This window comes from Podarcis erhardii, assembly GCF_964252035.2.
Source record: "Podarcis erhardii genome assembly, chromosome: 13".
Taxonomy (NCBI): Eukaryota; Metazoa; Chordata; class Lepidosauria; order Squamata; family Lacertidae; genus Podarcis; species Podarcis erhardii.
The window spans coordinates 40,933,189-40,953,176 of NC_138502.1; the positions used below are offsets into that span (position 1 = coordinate 40,933,189).

The 19,988-nt window shown below is 44.8% G+C and overlaps 1 protein-coding gene across 1 annotated transcript; it reads left to right on the forward strand.

Moving 5' to 3' along the window:
- Positions 1-15,125: 15,125 nt before the first annotated feature.
- Positions 15,126-19,113, forward strand: LOC309328259 (interleukin-8-like). The gene is made up of 4 exons (XM_081838340.1): positions 15,126-15,355; positions 16,124-16,259; positions 17,041-17,124; positions 18,137-19,113. Exons 1-4 carry the CDS (start codon positions 15,292-15,294, stop codon positions 18,165-18,167), a joined length of 315 nt encoding a protein of 104 aa, XP_081694466.1. The 5' UTR covers positions 15,126-15,291; the 3' UTR covers positions 18,168-19,113.
- The last annotated feature ends 875 nt before the right edge of the window (positions 19,114-19,988 follow it).

Consider the following 19,988-nt stretch of genomic DNA (forward strand, 5'->3'; position numbering starts at 1 on the left):
TTGTATTGCAAGCGATGTGCAGTAATTCTACTTTTGGGACATCACTTCATTTCCTGTGCTTTGGCCGATAAACCGGGGGGAAGGTTACGCACATATACATTAATATAATTTTGATGCACCTTTACCCCACTCTTCTATCTAAAGGCAGAGTTGCTAAAAAGATTGGAAAACAATAGTTACGGACTACAGTGTAACATAAGGGACGCGGGTGGCGCTGGGGGTTAAACCACAGAGCCTAGGACTTGCTGATCAGAAGGTTGGCAGTTCGAATCCCCGCGATGGGGTGAGCTCCCGTTGCTCAGTCCCTGCTCCTGCCAACCTAGCAGTTCGAAAACACATCAAAGTGCAAGTAGATAAATAGGTACCACTCCAGCGGGAAGGTAAGCGGTGTTTCCGTGCACTACTCTGGTTCACCAGAAGCGGCTTAGTCATGCTGGCCACATGACCCAGAAGCTGTACGCCGGCTCCCTCGGCCAATAAAGCGAGATGAGCGCCGCAACCCCAGAGTTGGCCACGATTGGACCTAATGGTCAGGGGTCCCTTTACCTTACAGTGTAATAAAAAAGCAGCAAAACTAGACTGGGGAAAAAAGGTTTAGGGCAGCGGTAGGAAAATGGATCGGACCATTGGTTTGGATGCAGAACACTTTGATAGTTGGGAGGGGTTTCTCGCCTGCCAATCATCTGATGTCACCAACCTCAAGTGAAATAATCGAGAGTCCAGGCATAGCTTGATAGCACAAGGATGGAAGAATAAGGAAACCCCGACAAAGGAACAGTGACAAGAAAAATGGATGAACTATGCAGAATTGGCTAAACTGACATACAAACTGCGAGATGAGGACAACTGTGACTTCAAAGAAGAATGGGAACTTTTCACAAAGTATTTCAAAAGACAACAAAATGAATTGGACTCCTTGGCAGGTTTTGAATAAACATACACAAATGTAGTGATTGATAACATGGAAGATAGATAATATAAGGATTGAAATAATTTTATAATATGCGGAGAGTAACATGTGCTGAGAAATCAGAGAGAGGAGCTGAGGGACGTCTCGGGGGAGGGAAAGGGAGGGTTTGATGGGGAATGGGAAAAAGGGGGGAAATAATGAATTTGATATGTTTTAATATATTGTTATGTTGAAATTGTTAATAAATTTTTTTTAAAAAGAGAGTCCAGGCATAGTTTGAAGCAAGGTGGATAAAAATCAATGATTTTTTTTTTAAAACCCCCCCCCGACAAAAAATGGATATTTTTTTAAAAAAATCAGATTTATTTATTTATTTAAAGTGGATTTTTAAAAATAAAATGCTTTCGGAGGAAAAATCTTTCTAACGATAGTTTTCTACTTAAGTTACTTTAGAGTCCAAAGGCTATTCATCAGGGAATAAGGATTTGTTTAAAGTTTTTCATGTGTGCTAAAACTCAAGTTATTTTTTTAAAAAAAATGTTTAACCACATCAGTTACCAAACATGGATACATATGCCATAATGTTATTGTTTTAGTTAAATCCTGTAAATGGTTTAAACTGTTATTAAGGAAATGATTATTTTCCTCCTTCCAATAAAGTACAGCAGAAAAGTTGTCCAAATATAAACAGTGAACTTATTAAACCTCACAATAATTTCATAATTATCTGTCAATGTATTTCTAATAGTATAACTACATCAGTAATTTTTTATATAGCTGTAAAAACTACTCTGAAAATTTATTATTCCAAAAACAAAACCTTCATCTGGTTGTAAATATTAAGATTATACCAGCAAGAATGAGTCTTTCTGTAAAAAAATATGATTTAAATCAAGTCTTACTGACTAGTGATTTAAATTGTGATTTAAATGATGATTTAAATTGATTTGATTTAAATGAAATCCACCCTGGCTTGAAGCCAGTCTGGGAATGCAAAGGAACAAACTTTTTCCCCCAGCACCTGCAAAGCACTACCACCTGGAGCTACCTTTTTACAGAAAAGACCAGAACCTCAATGAGATGGCTCAGGTGATTCAGAAGGTGTTTGGGTTCAGGGGCAGACTTTGTGCTTTCAGATTTCAGCGGCGCCCTGTGCAAGGCCAAAATTCGCCCTCCGGCTTGCCCTGTGGCTTTCTGTTCCGCTCAATTCACTGTGTCACAGTTGTGACATGCCAACAATCCTACTGTTCAGGATTGCAAAGCTCTGAAGCTCCTAGCCCGCTATTTGAGAGGTCTGCATTGGCTCCCATTACGTTTCTGAGCACAATTCAAAGTGTTGGTGCTGACCTTTAAAGCCCTAAATAGCCTCGGTCCTGTATACCTGAAGGAGCGTCTCCACCCCCATCGTTCAGCCCGGACACTGAGGTCCAGCGCCGAGGGCGTTCTGGCGGTTCCCTCATTGCGAGAAGTGAGGTTACAGGGAACCAGGCAGAGGGCCTTCTCGGTAGTGGCGCCCACCCTGTGGAACACCCTCCCTTCAGATGTGAAGGAAATAAGTAGCTATTCTATCTTTAAAAGACATCTGAAGGCTGCCCTGTTCAGGGAAGTTTTAAATATTTAACGCTGTATGGTTTTTAATACTTGATTGGGAGCCGCCCAGAGTGGCTGGGGAAACTCAGCCAGATCGGCGGGGTATAAATAATAAATTATTATTATTATTATTGAAGGGGACTTTGCACTACAGACTGAGCTTCACAAGTCAGAAGACTGCAGGTCTTGAAATCTTGGCAGATGCTAGTTTTGGAAGTGACACCACGGACGGTACAAGCACTTCTGGAGTGTGCTACATGTACAACCACTGTCTGATTGACTGACTGTGCAAAAAGCAAACGACAGTAAGCCTAAATTCCTGTGAAGAAGAACTCAATGCCCTGTCATTTTCACTCATGGATTGTGAATGGTTGATGCAACTGTTTAAGGACATCAAGGTTTCTGTGTAATGTCCTATACTGGTGTATCAAGACAATAGATCCTGTTTGGCTTTGCTGAACTCAGAGAGTTGCAAGCAAAGAACCAAATACTTGCAGATTAAGTTACATCGTGCAAGGGAGCGTATTCAGAAAGGACTCATACAGGTGTCCTACATGCCAGGAAATGAAATTCCTGCAGATCTGTTGTCTAAGGTTGGTAACAGAGAACAACTTAAGGTTTATGTACAGAGGTTGCAATTGGGTTGAACCACAGATACTACAGGTTACACGGAAAAGGGGAGAATGTTAGGATATAGTTCTGTTTCACCTTAAAAGGGAACAGGCCTGACTGTTGTGTGTCACATGCCTGTTTACTTCCAGCGCTTGCTGGGAACTTCAGTTTGTATAGAGCTGTTGCATTGCTGCTGCTGTTTTGCTGGACACGAAAGGAAGCAGACATGTTTTTTCCTTTGTGGCTGCTGCTGAATAAAATGCTGTAATATACTGCTTACAGATTTCTCTGTCCGCCTCTTCTGCTGTGAGAAGATTTATTCACTCTGTTGATAGAGCGTGCACAGGTCTCTAAAAGTATCTGCCCTAAGCTAGAACAGTAAAGAAGGTTGATCACCGAAGAATTGATGCTTTTGAATTATGGTGCTGGAGGAGACTCTTGAGAGTCCCATGGACTGCAAGAAGACCAAACCTCTCCATTCTGAAGGAAATCAGCCCTGAGTGCTCACTGGAAGGACAGATCGTGAAGCTGAGGCTCCAATACTTTGGCCACCTCCTGAGAAGAGAAGACTCCCTGGAAAAGACCCTGATGTTGGGAAAGATGGAGGGCACAAGGAGAAGGGGACAACAGAGGACGAGATGGCTGGACAGTGTTCTTGAAGCTACCAGCATGAGTTTGACCAAAATGCGGGAGGCAGTGGAAGACAGGAGTGCCTGGCGTGCTCTGGTCCATGGGGTCACAAAGAGTCGGACACGACTAAACGACTAAACAACAACAATACATGATTGCAGCTGGAATGTTTATCATAAGTATTTGATTCTGGTTTATATATTTTCACAGGTATCAAGTGGTATGTTTACCTTATAATCCATTTAAAAGATGGTAACATCCATATTGTAAAAACGAATCATTTATTTGGTTTGTCATATCACGTTTTGAAAAGAATTAGCATCTAGATTACTATTGTAACGATGTACTGATTTGCAATTTGCAATTTATTCATTTATTTCTTTGCTTTCCTGTGAGCCACTTTGGGCACACTTATGTAGGAAAGCAGGGACGTGCTGTGGGTTAAACCACAGAGCCTAGGACTTGCCGATCAGAAGGTCGGTGGTTCAAATCCCCGCTATGAGGTGAGCTCCCGTTGCTCGGTCCCTGCTCCTGCCAACCTAGCAGTTCGAAAGCACGTCAAAGTGCAAGTAGATAAATAGGTACCGCTCCGGCGGGAAGGTAAAGGCATTTCCGTGTGCTGCTCTGGTTCGCCAGAAGCGGCTTGGTCATGCTGGCCACATGACCCGGAAGCCGTACGCCGGCTCCCTCGGCCAATAAAGCGAGATGAGCACCGCAACCCCAGAGTCGTCCACAACTGGACCTAATGTTCAGGGGTCCCTTTACCTTTACTATGTAGGAAAGCAAATTGAAACAAACAAATAAATAAAAGTGCTGCGGTCGATGGGATCAACCCCTTTCCTGCATGAGTGGATGAGGAAGAGGCAGGAGAGAAAAAAGCTGGCGATTGGTGTGACTACTTGCAAAGTAAGGAAAGGGATGAAATCTACAGTTAGCAACCATCTGCCAGGAAAGGACCAGGAAATGAACGATCTGTCTTACCCATCCGCATTCCTCTGTATCAATTATATCCTTGCAACAGCAGTCCTTGCCACCATTCTCTCTTTGGTTGCTCACACACTTTGGCTGAAATATGGCATTTGATTCATTGCACATTCCTCAGAGTTCTGCACAAAATCCACTCTGGATTTTAGAGAAAGCTGAAGTCAGCTTGGAAGGAAAGAGGCTCTTTCCCAGAAGGCAAACAATGGCCAAGGTGTGGAGCATTTTAGAATTGTTATCTATTCTGATTTTGGCCATGCTAGGAAAGTCATTGTTTGTTGCTCAGGTGAAGACTGCACAGCCTCTATGGCCGTTTTAAATGGTGGATCATGAGAAAATGAACGTCAGCATTGTAGCTGGTCATTTCTATAATAATATATAATAACAATAATTTATTATTTATACCCCGCCCATCTGGCTGGGTCCCCCCAGCCACTCTGGGCAGCTTCCAACAAAACACTAAAATACAATAACCTATTAAACATTAAAAGCTTCCCTAAACAGGGCTGCCTTTAGATGTCTTCTAAAAGTTTGGTAGTTATTTTTCTCTTTGACATCTGGTGGGAGGGCGTTCCACAGGGCGGGCGCCACTACCGAGAAGGCCCTCTGCCTGGTTCCCTGTAACTTGGCTTCTCGCAGTGAGGGAACCACCAGAAGGCCCTCGAAGCTGGAACAATGGGGGTGGAGACACTCCTTCAGGTATACTGGACTGAGGCCGTTTAGGGCTTTAAAGGTCAGCACCAACACTTTGAATTGTGCTCGGAAACGTACTGGGAGCCAGTGTAGGTCTTTCAAGACCGGTGTTATATGGTCTCGGCGGCCGCTCCCAGTCACCAGTCTAGCTTCCGCATTCTGGATTAATTGTAGTTTCCGGGTCACCTTCAAAGGTAGCCCCACATAGAGCGCATTGCAGTAGTCCAAGCGAGAGATAATCAGAGCATGCACCACTCTGGCGAGACAGTCCGCAGGCAGATAGGGTCTCAGCCTGCGTACCAGATGGAGCTGGTAGACAGCTGCCCTGGACACAGAATTGACCTGCGCCTCCATGGACAGCTGTGAGTCCAGAATGACTCCCAGGCTGAGCACCTGGTCCTTCAGGGGCACAGTAACCCCATTCAGGACCAGGGAGTCCTCCACACCTGCCCGTCTCCTGTCCCCCAGAAACAGTACTTCTGTCTTGTCAGGATTCAACCTCAATCTGTTAGCCGCCATCCATCCTCCAACCGCCAAAATTTATGTTTGCATGAGAGGCTCACTTCCACCCCCTGGTATTTGGCAAAGAGCCAGTGAACATTTTCTCTGCTCAGATAGGTGGCCTTTGTTCAGAAGCTCCTATTGCGGCTGCTGCTCCCACTCCTGACCATGACGATTGCGACAAACGAAGATTAGGCATAGCTTTTTATTACCCCAAATCTGACCTGAAATTTAGTGGAAAGGCCAAAGCTCATAGGTGGTGCTAATACTTGATGATTATTTGCAGTTCTAACCCACCCTCACCATGTGTTCCTAGGGAGGATTACAACAACTTTAAAACGCAATATTAAAATTAGTTTAAACCAGTTTCAGTCAACAAAATAGGGTTCATCCCAACTGGTGACTGGGAGTGGCCACTGAGACCATATAACACCAGTCTTGAAAGACCAACATTGGCTCCCAGTACGTTTCCGAGCACAATTCAAAGTGTTGGTCTGACCTTTAAAGCCCTAAACGACCTTGGCCCAGTGTGCCTGAAGGAGCATCTCCACCCCCATTATTCAGCCTGGACACTGAGGTCCAGCTCCGAGGGCCTTCTGGCGGTTCCCTCAATGCAAGAAGTGAGGTGACAGGGAACCAGGCAGAGGGCCTTCTTGGTGGTGGCGCCCTCCCTTTGGAACACCCTCCCCTCAGATGTCAAGGAAATAAACAACTATCTGACTTTTAGAAGACACCTGAAGGCAGCCCTGTTTAGGGAAGTTTTTAATGTCTGATGTTTTATTCTGTTTTTAATCTCTGGGGTGGGTGTTTCTCCTGAGTCCCTCGACCGTACCCCTCTTTTGGGGGTCAGAGCTGTGTGTGCCGCAAGGTCTGTCCTGGACCCTCTAACTAGCCTGCTACCTCAGGTGCAGTAGAAGAGATCGCGCTGCTGCTGGCATTGCAATAACTTTCCAGTTGGTTTCTTTGTGCAACATGAGGAGGGGGCTCCATCTTTTCCTTCGCCTCAGGCAGCAAATGCAAGTGGTATAGGCAGCAGTGTATATGGCCTGAAGGTACCAAGGTCAGGATTGGGCCTGCTCAGGTGACTGCTGATGCCCAGGTCCTGCCCACTGCTGCAAAAAGTGAATAAGCAACACATTCTAAAATGATTTCATTCCTGAAACCAAGCCAGCTCCTCAGTCACGTTTGGTGATTCATTGGTTAAGATATTCCAGAATTTCCAGTCCAGGCTTCGCCATTTCGAAAGCACTTGAAAACGAAATGATTTGACGCAGGCTTTTGTCGTTTGTCTTCTGGTCGTTGTTTCTCTCTGGCACGCATGGCTGCAGTTTAAATTGCAAGGAATTTTTTTTTTCAAAAAACCCCCAATTTTCACACTCAGAGAACTCCACCGCTGCCCAAATACTCAAGGCATTTGTAAAGGAGGAAATAATATGCAGGTTATCAGCCTCCTTGCAGCTTCATCTTTTGTGAACATGTTGTAAGTTTAAAGTGGGGGAAATGGGGAGTGGAATTAATTTAACCAGCGATTATAATTTCTACCCATGGGCTGTGACACCGTGGTTAGAAAGAATCCCTGAAACTAGTGCCAGATTTGTTTCAAATTACAAATGTAATCTGGAATCTTTGGCTCTTGGTAGCCCTTGGTTTATTGATAAAATCTGTTTTGTGGAAATAAAAGAGGATTATGGTTTGTTTAGGTTTCTTTCTTTCTAACTTTATGAAGCCTTCCAATTACACGTGTTGGACAGGATCTAAAGAAACATGCAACTCGCTCACTAAGGCCAAGCTAAGATCTAGACTTATTTTTTTGTTTTTCTTGAACTGCCACTGTCTGCTGCCTCACTTCCTTCATGGAAAACAGCATAAGGAACCACCTCGTACATGTGAACTCCTTGTGGCTTGTTCGGTGGGTAGGAACCCTGAATAAAACACTTGGTTTATTAAAGTAGTGCCGCGCTGGGCTCATTTGGGAGGGTGGCTGGGAGATAAATTAAATACATAAAGACACAAATTTAAAGAGCCCTGAAAGTTCTAATGATCAGTCCGTTAGATAGAAAAAACAGCATTTCCACTGATAGCTAAAAGACTCAAAAGGGTTCAAGCTAAAAACTACCAAAAGTTGACATTTTCATATTCAACGGATGGAGATGTTGCACTAATAATAATAATAATAATAATAATAATAATAATAATTTATCATTTATACCCCGCCCATCTGGCTGAGTTTCCCCAGCCACTCCGGGCGGCTTCCAATCGAGTGTTAAAAACAATACAGCATTAAATTTATTTATTTATTTATTTATTTATTTATTGGGCGAAAGATTTGTACGATCTGAAGAGAAACTAGAGTATACTATTTGTTTGTTTCTTCTTTGATTGAATTCATTTATTTATTTATCCAGATTAAATTTCATCTCGGGGCGGTTCACTACATAAAACTATAATATAAAAAGCACAAAACACGTTTTAAAAAACCAAGAACAAAAACAAAACTAGCCAACAACCTCCCCTACTCCACCGCAAACGCATTTAAAAGGCTACAGGAAGTAAATCAGCCAAAGGCCTGGTTGAAGAGGAAGGGTTTTGCCTGGTACCTAAAGGTATACAGTGAAGGAGCCAGGCGAGTCTCCCTGGGGAGAGCAGTCCATAATTGGGGAGCCACTGCAAGGAAAGCCCTTTCTTGTGTTACCACAAGACTACTCGTGCAGGGGGTACAAAAAGAAGGGCCTCAAAGGGCAATCTCAGGGTCTGGGTCTGAACCACTTCCCACAAAAGATCTCAAAACCATTTGATGTTTCATTTCTAATTGAAATTACCTTTCCGAAATGAGTTGCTTGAGGTGATACAATTATGGCTCATATGCGCCGTTGCATTCCAAGTGCATGAGAGCAGCTGGAAAGTTCTCAACCCACCTAGACTTGGGTGTGGAACTTGGCTGAGAACCGTGCAGCCAATTTTGTAACAAGGATATATCATTAACTAGGTGTTATCGTCATCAGTGGGCAACCTGTGGGCAACCAAATGTGGCTGGACTCCAACTTCCATCTGTCCCAGCCAGCATAGCTACTGGCTAAGGATTCTGGGAACTGGAGTCCAGGAGCATCTAGAGGACCACAGGTTCATCAATTTTCCTTATCGGCATTATTTTTTATACTAACCTTCTTGGGATCCACCCCTTCATCACACTAGACAATTTATACCTGGCAGTTTCTCTGGCGTGATTGATGCTTCTGTTTTTTTAAAATAGTTTTACAAATTAAAATGTACTTTCAAAATCCCAAATAATAAAAAGATAAACCAACAAAGACTCAATCAAATCTCTGGACTTCCCCCCACCCCTCCATGGGTTTCGTCACTAATCCTTTTCCGCTGCATATTTTAAATCACTCCGATTGTTTTGATATCCCATGTATTCCTAGTTCTTGGTACATTACAAGTGCTATTCAAATCCTGCTAAAGAGCTTGACTGTTTACAGTGGTCTCTTAAATTATTGGGATGTGGGTGGCGCTGTGGGTTAAACCACAGAGTCTAAGACTTGCCAATCAGCAGTTCGAATCCCCGCGACGGGGTGAGCTTCCGTTGCTCGGTCCCTGCTCCTGCCAACCTAGCAGTTCAAAAGCACATCAAAGTGCAAGTCGATAAATAGGTACTGCTCTGGCGGGAAGGTAAACAGTGTTTCCGTGTGCTGCTCTGGTTCGCCAGAAGCGGCTTAGTCATGCTGGCCACATGACCCGGAAGCTGTATGCTGGCTCCCTTGGCCAATAAAGCGAGATGAGCGCCGCAACCCCAGAGTCGGCCACGACTGGACCTAATGGTCAGGGGTCCCTTTACCTTTACCTAAGGTAAGTTATATATTTCCCCAATTCTTTATTGGAATTCTGTTCTTCCTGGTTTCTGAAACCAATGATTGATGCTTCTTAGTCAATCACTTGGTTCACATGCGCAGTCAGGCTGGCTCTGTCAGCTTCCAGACCTATGGCAATACAGGACATCACATGCCCAGGCGGAGACCCCCCAACCCCAGGTTACACCCAGGTGGAAGACTGACTCATGACAACGTGTTATGGGATTAAAATTGGCCACAACTTTATTAAACTTTCAGATGTAGGAAGACCTTGGCTTAGGCCTTGGGCATTTATCCCTCCCAGTCCCCTGCCAGGGATCTGGGGCACATCAGGGTTAACCAATCTGTCTGGGGATTGGGCTGGCTCTGGAAGACATATGTTTAAGCAGAGAGCCCACCCCTATTTCACCGCAACACAGTGGAGTGCACTGACAACCTTTTAGCGTATGGCCAGTGACTCCCCTCAACACAACCCCTTTAATGGGGAGCCCTGGGATCACCGCAGTAGGGGAGGGCATGTGTCACCTCAAATATTTCTCTGCAAGGAGGGAGGAAATGGGAAAGCCTTACCATTGTCTTTTGCTTACCTGTCTTTAGGGCATCTTTGTGTATGAATAGGGTGAGCCTGTGACCTGGATTCAGGAATTAAAGTATGTACCATCACAAAAGAATGGCCAGGCTGCCCAAGTAAGCAATCACTGGCCATTGTCAGGTATCCTGGCAGACAGGATTTCTGTTGTAGACTGCCTCCTTCTGTGAAGTATGTATGGTGGTTTTGGGGGGTGGTTTTGCGCTACAGGGTGGGCAATTTCAAAAGTCTATATAAGGGCTTGTGCACCATTTTTCAGGGTTCTCCTCCCTCCTTCGTGTGGTGAGTGAGGACCCTGTTGCAACAGTTTAATAAAGATCAGGCTTACTAGCCGCTTTGCTTCTCAATATTCTCTGGTTGGCCTCTGTTATTTTCTCCTACTGATAGGGAACCCACTTAAGGACTCTATACGGGCTCTAAGGGCAAAGGAGCAGATTTTGTTTACATCAGTTTTATGGCACGAAAGCTTCGGTACTGAAAGCGGATTTGGAGAGCATGTTGATTCTCTTTTTGGAGGAACTGGACGTCTGGATAAAGCTATGGGCTTAGCAACTGCTTTCTCCTGTTTTGATGATACTTGCCAGCGTAACGAGTCTCGGGGGGGAATGATGCACCCAAGATTAAAATGTAGGAGTGCCCAGCAGTATGGTTGCAACACCTGACACACCCTTCTACCTATTCTGTTCTTTTCACTTGTACTAACGCTGATGGAGCCCAGGGCTGTGTCTCAGTGACACCAGTAAGATTGATGAGATATTGGCAGGTCTCTGTATTAGGAAAGATCACCAGCTTTGTTGAATAGGAGTTGCAGGCGGGGGTTGCAGGCACAAAGAAACAAATCAGGCAATGTGCATTGGGTGAAGAAGAGACATGGTGTAAGATGAAGGAAAACAAACAAGACCATCATGGGACGGGGAGCCATCCTTTCGTTCATTGCCACATGGCAGAGTAACATGCACAAAGCAACCCTTGTAAGAACATACAATCTAAAAGCCAGCTGAATGTGACAGTGGCAGACCGATGCGTTAAAATAAGGATTTACTGTGTTCCTATGCGGGTGGCGCTGTGGGTTAAACTACAGAGCCTAGGGCTTGCCGATCAGAAGGTTGGCGGTTTGAATCCCCGCGACAGGGTGAGCTCCCGTTGCTCAGTCCCTGCTCCTGCCAACCTAGCAGTTTGAAAGCACGTCAAAGTGCAAGTAGATAAATAGGTACCGCTCCAGCGGGAAGGTAAACGGTGTTTCCGTGCGCTGCTCTGGTTCGCCAGAAGCGGCTTAGTCATGCTGGCCACATGACCCGGAAGCTGTACGCCGGCTCCCTCGGCCAATAAAGCGAGATGAGCGCCGTAACCCCAGAGTCGGTCACGACTGGACCTAATGGTCAGGGGTCCCTTTACCTTTACCAAATGTTTGAAGCCCGATACACATAATGTAAGTCTCAACCCACACATAAGAAGAAGAAGAAGAATTTGGATTTGATATCCCGCTTTATCACTACCCGAAGGAGTCTCAAAGCGGCTAACATTCTCCTTTCCCTTCCTCCCCCACAACAAACACTCTGTGAGGTGTGTGGGGCTGAGAGACTTCAAAGAAGTGTGACTGGCCCAAGGTCACCCAGCAGCTGCATGTGGAGGAGCGGAGACGCGAACCCGGTTCTCCAGATTACGAGTCCACCGCTCTTAACCACTGCTGTTGAATGTGTCGCCCCTCAAAGCAGCTTCCATCTGATTTGAAAGCATCAGCTGCAGGTAACCTGAGGTGTGTACACTTGGGGCAGCCGATGCACATGCTCAGATGACTGTTTTGTTGAGCAGGAGTTTGCAGGTGCAGAGAAACAAATCAGGTCACACACACTGGCTGAAGAGGTCCCCCTCTTTGATGTGCATAGGAATGGGAAAATATGACATGAAACGCAGCTGGGGAGGGAACTACCTAGCTGTATTTTAAGTCACGAATGCGTAAATAGCTGCACCCCAATATTTATTTACTTATTATTTGCCGATGGGATTGCTAAACTAGAAGGAACAACCACTCAAAAGAAAAACACCTGGGGCTTGACGGTTTTGGAGTGAAAATTGCAGGTGGAGGTATTGTTCGGTCCACCTTGTCCACCCAGCCATACTGCATTTTGAGTCACCTCTTATGCCCTCACCTTTCTAGCTGCATATATAGGCATCATGCCGAAGCCAGAAGTAAACAGAACATGCTACAAAAAGTCACCAAAAGGGGCAGAACAGGGCGGGGCCTGGGGGAGGCGGAAAGGGGTGTTTGCAGTCTTTTTCAGTGGCGTTTCAAATATTCACAATTTCAGTTTTCACCTATGTCACAAGTCAATGGTGATTGCTCCTCCCTGCTTGTTTGCTTCACATCTGATGGGAGGGTGTTCCACAGGGCGGGCGCCACTACCGAGAAGGCCCTCTGCCTGGTTCCCTGTAGCTTTGCTTCTCACAATGAGGGAACTGCCAGAAGGCCCTCGGCGCTGGATCTCAGTGTCCGGGCTGAACAATGGGGGTGGAGATGCTCTCAGGTATACTGGGCCGAGGCAGTTTAGGGCTTTAAAGGTCAGCACCAACACTTTGAATTGTGCTCGGAAACGTACTGGGAGCCAATGCAGATCTCTCAGGACCAGTGTTATGTGGTCCCGGCGGCCGCCCCCAGTCACCAGTCTAGCTGCCGCATTCTGGATTAATTGCAGTTTCCGGGTCGCCTTCAAAGGTAGCCCCACATAGAGCGCATTGCAGTAGTCCAAGTAGTCCAATTAAATTAATTTGGCTTGATTTGTAATAATCGGGAATAATAATAATACTAACAACAACAATTTATTATTTATACCCCGCCCATCTGGCTGGGCTTCCCCAGCCACATTTGGATCAAATATTCACGATTTCACTGGAACGTGAGCCCTGCATCAGTTGGGAGTTGCCTGTAGTTTCAGCAGGACAAAAGCTGGGTATAATATCACTGCCAAGGCTAATTTTACTCTCAGTGTTTGAACAAGGGGAAACAAAGGCACAGGTGAGAAAGGATGAATGTGAACCAGTGGCATTACTCATCCCTGCGCTTTGCTTCGGCCAAAAAAATGAGGATTGTTTTAATGCTGGTCCGCTAAAGCACAAGTGCTATTTTAAGCCATCTGATGGTTTTTTTCAAGACAGAATAAGTCAGAAGGGTGGGGCAGCTCCATACGGATATGTCTTGTATTGAAATCGCGCTCGCACGCTTGCAATCAAGCCTACTCATGAAATCTGCTTTTCCGTGGGAGTCAAAACGGTTATTCTTTAGGGGAAATTACCTCGGACGGGAGTGCCATCAAAAGGAAGAAGAGAGAGAGGCTAAAAATAAATCAGTCTGAAACACAATCCGTCACAATGTATAATTGCACAATTATATAAGATACTATCAAAGAAGTCGGTGCAGATTACAGTCTACGCATGTGATATATTTTATATTAAACTCGCGGGGGAGTGCCCGGTGCTGCTTGGGAATCTGTAGAAACCGAAAAATATTGCCATTTTTAGATGGGTAGAGTAAGTGGTGAGTTTGGACCCCTCGCACCAAAAATGGGGCAAAGTCTTGCCAAAGTCATGTTTCCATCCGCCATCTTGCTAATCCAAACGCGAATGAAGACTGCCTCCCTCACCTCAGGAACGTTTGCGTTGAGACTGGTGACAATACCTTGAGAGGTGGCTGAACCCATTGGGAACAGAAGGACGGCCACACCACTTTCCAAAATCTATAGTGGATTGCTCAAATGAGGCACCTTCTCGTTCCCTCCCTAGCTATGTATCCGCAGGCATTTCGTCTTCAAGAAAGGCTAGATATTCCTCTTGCCGTTAGCTGCATTAGGGTGAAAATACCAACCAAATGGTGTGAGTTCCTATGAAACTGGAGCCATTTATATGTTCTGTGTGACTGAGCGGATGCCAGGCATGAGTAGGTTCAGCAGAGAATAATAATAATAATAATAATAATAATAATAATAATAATAATAATAATAATAATAATAATTTATTTCTATCCCGCCCTCCCCAGCCAAAGCCGGGCTCAGAGCGGTTAACAACAGTAAAATAATACAGTGGTACCTTGGGTTAAGTACTTAATTTTGTTCTGGAGGTCTGTTCTTAACCTGAAACTGTTCTTAACCTGAAGCACCACTTTAGCTAATGGGGCCTCCTGCTGCTGCCGCGCTGCCGGAGCCTGATTTCTGTTCTTATCCTGAAGCAAAGTTCTTAACCTGAAGCACTATTTCCGGGTTAGCAGAGTGTGTAACCTGAAGCGTATGTCACCCGAGGTACCACTGTACAGCATTCTAAAATCAATTCATTATAAAATCAGTTTAAATAAGAAATAGTAGTAGTAGTAGTAGTAACAATAACAATATACCGGCATTTATGTATTTATGTGTTTATTTATATTCCACCCATCCTGACTGGGTTGCCCCAGCCACTCTGGGAGGCTTCCAACGAATTAAAACATCTTACATTAAAAACTTCCCTACACAGCTTTGTGGAGAGCTGGAAGAGGAAAGGGATACCCCCCCCAAACACCTTTTGCCCCATTTCTGAAAATTCCCTATACAGTGCAGGTCCTTATAAAAAAAAACCCCAAACCCTAAGAAACTGCAGAAATGTTATTCAGTTGATAACAAATATTTAGAAATACGTAACGAGTTAGAAGGCACCAAGCTGGATCGAATGCTGCTTCCTGCAGGAACTCAGTCGCAATAGGAAGAGACTTTGCCACAAGATTTCCCAATGACTCATTTGTGAATTGCTTGCGCTGGGAATTTCCTCTGACAGAGTTGAAACATGGTACTTCAGGGCAAGTGAGATGGTATAAAAGCAGCAGGTCTTTCAGAGCTCAGACACAAGCCTTCTGAAGCACTCCAAGTACCCTGCCTTTCAGGACAGCAGCCAAGAGAGAAATTCCTTGCCTCAACATGAACTCCAAGGTTGTTGTTGCAGTTCTGGCTCTTTTCGTGCTCTCCAGCTCTCTGACGGAAGGTAAGCAAGACATTGCCGCTGAACTTTATTTGAAGAGTCCCAGGGGGCTGCGCTTACGACCGTAGCCGCAGATACCACAATCCTACAGGGAGAAAGAATAGCTGATAATGCAGAAACAGTTCCTCAAGCTTGTTTAGAAGAACGTGAGCCAAATGAGATTAAATAAGATGTTACGCAAAGTGATTATATGTAAAACCCATAAAAATTATTATTAAAATATAAATAAATTGAAGAATGCTTAAGATAAACAGAGCTACAAATCCGCAGAAATGTTTGCCATCCTTGTTTTACGTCGCTCCACTTGGTTCCCTCTGGGCATATCTTCACTTCTCTAGTATAGCTTATTAAATAAATTCAGGGAGGGTAGGCAATTATTAGGTTTTTAGGTATCTATTGCCTTCTCCCAAATTGAAATGCTTTTTATTGATGACGTCTAAGTTGGTGCATCAATTAAAATGAAACCTGTGGAAACCTGCCGTTGTCAGCAACGGTCTGCTGTTTAGGGTAGCTGCTAACCCTAATGTTGAGATTCCTGCATTGCAGGGGGTGGGATAGAGGACCTTTGGGTGTCCCTACGATTCTATGACTCTATGACTCTAGCTCATAAAAATACAAGGATGCACTACCAGCTGAATAGCATCGAAGAGGCCTAGAGAAAAGCAACTTTTTAAGTTGTGCTTTGGGGGCGGGGGTACAGAAGTTCAGTGTAAAGATGTTTTGTAAAGAGAGTTGTCCCATTTAACCGGTTTCTATCCTGCTCTTTCGTAGGTGTCTCACTGGCCCGGATCGGGAGCGAGCTGCGCTGCCAATGCATAAGCACCCATTCAACGTTCATCCCGACCAGACACATTCAAGATGTCAAACTGACCCAAAGCGGACCCCACTGCAAGAATGTTGAAATCATGTAAGTCTGCTTTTGGAATTTGAGTCTCTCTCTTGCTAGATTTAGAGCCCCATCTACCAAGACGGGACGCGGGTGGCACTGTGGGTTAAACCACAAAGCCTAGGGCTTGCCGATCAGAAGGTTGGCGGTTCGAATCCCCATGAGGGGGTGATTTCCCGTTGCTCAGTCCCTGCTCCTGCCAACTTAGCAGTTCGAAAGCACGTCAAGTGCAAGTAGATAAATAGGTACTGCTCCAGCGGGAAGGTAAACGGCATTTCCGTGCGCTGCTCTGGTTCGCCAGAAGTGGCTTAGTCATGCTGGCCACATGACCCAGAAGCTGTACCCTCGGCCAGTAAAGCGAGATGAGCGCCACAACCCCAGAGTCGGCCACGACAGGACCTTATGGTCAGGGGTCCCTTTACCTTTACCTACCAAGACGTTCTGCAGCGAAAAGGCCCATTGCACAACTCCCGTGTGTTTAAAACTCCCGGCTGGGTCATTTCCCAGTAGATTGTGCTTGTGGATGAGTGTCTTCCCCAGTTGTGGAAAAGAAATAGCAAAGATATCATGAACTGTTCCACTGAAACTGTAAGTGGACATTCTTTAAAAAGTTGATTACTAGGGGATTTGACATGCCCCCCCCATTTAAGACATTTAACCAAGTAGTTAGGTTCTTGTCAATGTTCTTGCATCATGAATGTATCGAAGGGTGTTATATAAATCTAAACAAACAGACAAATAAACAGATAAATCACACTCTGCAACGAAGATGCCTGACCTTCCTGTTTCCCTTTGCTTGCAGTGCTACTCTTAAGGACGGGAAAGAAGTATGCTTGGAGCCCACAGCTAGATGGGTGAAAGTGATAATCAAAGCCATCCTTGATAAGTAAGTTGTTATTCTCTTCTGGTTTTAAGAACACTGCAATGCTATGCACATATATATTTGGGAGTAAGCTCCATTGGACACAGTGAGACTCTGGTTGAAACATGCCTAAAACTGTGCTGCAAAGCTTATTTTCAATTAGGTTTGTGCAAGAAAACTTCCAGGCGCCATTGTCCCCGTGGGTCTAATTCGTCCCCTCCCCTTCCAGATATACCTCAAATCCTTCACCTGCCCCTCTTTGCAGGCTGCACCCACAACCAGACAAATGTTCATAAACCTTGTGATCAATAACTATAATGTTCTAATGGCTAGCAAAAGAAAACGGGATACGCAAAGGAGATATTTCGTTGCCTTAGCCCTGGACCAAGCTTGTGGTCCTCCAGATGTCCCATAAGCCCTAGCAAGGACAGGCAATGATGATGGGAGTTGTAGTGCGACAATATCTGCAGGGCCGCCGATTCCCCTTCCCTGCCACAGACCATGGCTAAGTCCCTGAAATATTAGGGTCATCTAGTCCAACCCCCTGCAGAGGATGATTTTTGTTGGTGCAATCTTTGCAAGAACCAGGCTTAACTGGGCATATCTGAACAGAGACTCAGGGCGCACTTCCACTTTCCCCATGCCTAGAAACACGGGTCAGAGCCGTTTTCTGCTTGTCCTGAGCTCTCTAGGCCTGACTCTGAACATTTTTGTCTCTGCTTTCCTCCAGAAAACCCCCTCTTTGGTGCTAAAACAGAACAAACAGCAATCTGTGGAACACTCAATTGCTTTTTGTTCCAATTTCGCACTAAAGGTCAGGTTTCCCCAGGGGAAAGCAGGAAGGCAAATAGAGGTTTGAAACCCTATCAGACGTTAGCAAACATGACTCCATGCCTCAGCTTTGCCCATTAACTGAACCAGACCTTTAATGATACTGAACATCTGTTTTTTGCTTTTAAAAAATAGCTCATTTCAGTTCTCCCGGGCCATTCTGTCGACTTGTTTCTAACCTCTCCTCACTTTTCCTTTATTCCAGGGCTCAAGCCAGTGCAGAATCCCAGCTATAAGGAAAAAAACTTTCAGAATCGCTACTGTTTTGCTTCCTGAAAGAAGCTGAGCCATTTCTACCAAGCCTACTTTATATAAGAGCCTTTTATAAATGGGGATATTTTGGTCTTATTTATGTATTTATTTTACAACTTTGCTGATAGAAAACCCTTTGTAAGGATGTATTTAAAATAAGTGTAAAAGGAAGGCCTTGTGCAGGGAGCAGGAAGATGAGGTGGTTAAGTCAAGGTGATTTGGAAAGTGGAATGTATCGCCAAGTGCAGTAGCAATAGTGGTGAAACTGTGTGTACACCAAGCCATTATTATAGTACAAATTGGCAAATCCTGGTCCCTTGGGGCACAGGCAAAGCTAACACAGCTGCATCAAGAGAGCCAGCTACCTACTGTTGATCACTTTAGTAGTTACAGCACCAGGAGACACGGGTTCAAATCCCCACTCAGCCGTGAAACTCAACCTATGGCCTTGCGCTGGTCCGTTTCTGTCAGCCAAATCTACCTCATGAGGTTGAGGGGGAAAGAGCCGTGTGTGATGCTCCAAGCACCAGAGGAAGGGTGGGATGAAATGTTATTTAGTTAATATCTGTCATATCTGAAGTGCCTTTCAGATATTTATATATATATTCCAGTTTCTAACCTATTTATTCACATGGTCATGTCTGAAGTAATTATTTGTTGTCCTTCAAATCTCCTGTGTCTGATTTTTATTTTTATTATTATTATAGTCATATTTAAGTTGGGGGGGGGGGATCTTATTTATTCAAATGGTTTGTCAAAGCACAGCCTGAAGTTTTCCTCACGAGAATTCCTCACGCAGAGATGCCATTCTGAAGCCTCGCGTTTGCACATGAGATGTCTTTATTTATGTATTTATTGACCGAGAAATGTTGAGCACTGTCAAAGCATGTTTGCCTGTGTGCAACGGAATAAATTATTTTCATGTTGAAATATGGAGTTCCTTTGTCTTGTCGCTGATGAAGTGTATGTTTGGCTTCACCTTTGCTTCATTAGAGGGATTTCACACGTAAGCAGGACAGAAAGCATTTTTACTGGGGGTGTGGGGAAGATAACAGGATCAGCCCCACCCATGAGGCAGACTGAGGGAGTCCCCTCAGCCAGTGGCAGAATCCATAGGGTGCCTTCATGGGTGATCCATGTTGTTGGATTAACAGCTGCAGTGAGATTCGGCTCCCAACAAGATCTCATGAGAGCCCCGCAAAATCTCACAAGAGTCCCACAAGATTGTTCAAAGGCCTCTGGAGGCTTCTTGCAGCCTTCCAGAGACCCTGCGAAGTGAGGTTTCTTTCTTTCTTTCTTTTTTAAAATAATTTTTATTAACAGACCAATCAAATCAAATCACATTAATACCAAATTACAAAGCCAAATTTTTAAATTTTTGTTGGGGGTACCCATATTTCAAGTTCCGAAATGGATCCAATCATCTCGTTGCTGCTGCTTTAATGTCCACAAATCCGACCAAATGATGTACACAATTCTATCCAATCCTTTCTTGTTGTTTTCCACATCTCTTCTTGTTCTTTTCATATATTGAGAAGTGAGGTTTCAGCAGGGGCAGCAAGCGGGGGTCAGGGGGCGGTGCATGCACAAACCAACACCTTCCAATTGCAGGCAGCGAAATGGGCCACCTCTGCCAGATAAACAAGTCTGTGAGGAAGAGGTTGGGGCTTCGGCGTGTCTTGCACAAAAATCAGGCTGGACAAGTTGCTGGGGTGTCCAGCAGAGGACACTGCCCAGGGGAGCCAAAGGTTAGGTTAGGTAAAGGACCCCTGGATAGTAAAGTCCAGTCAAAGGCGACTATAGGG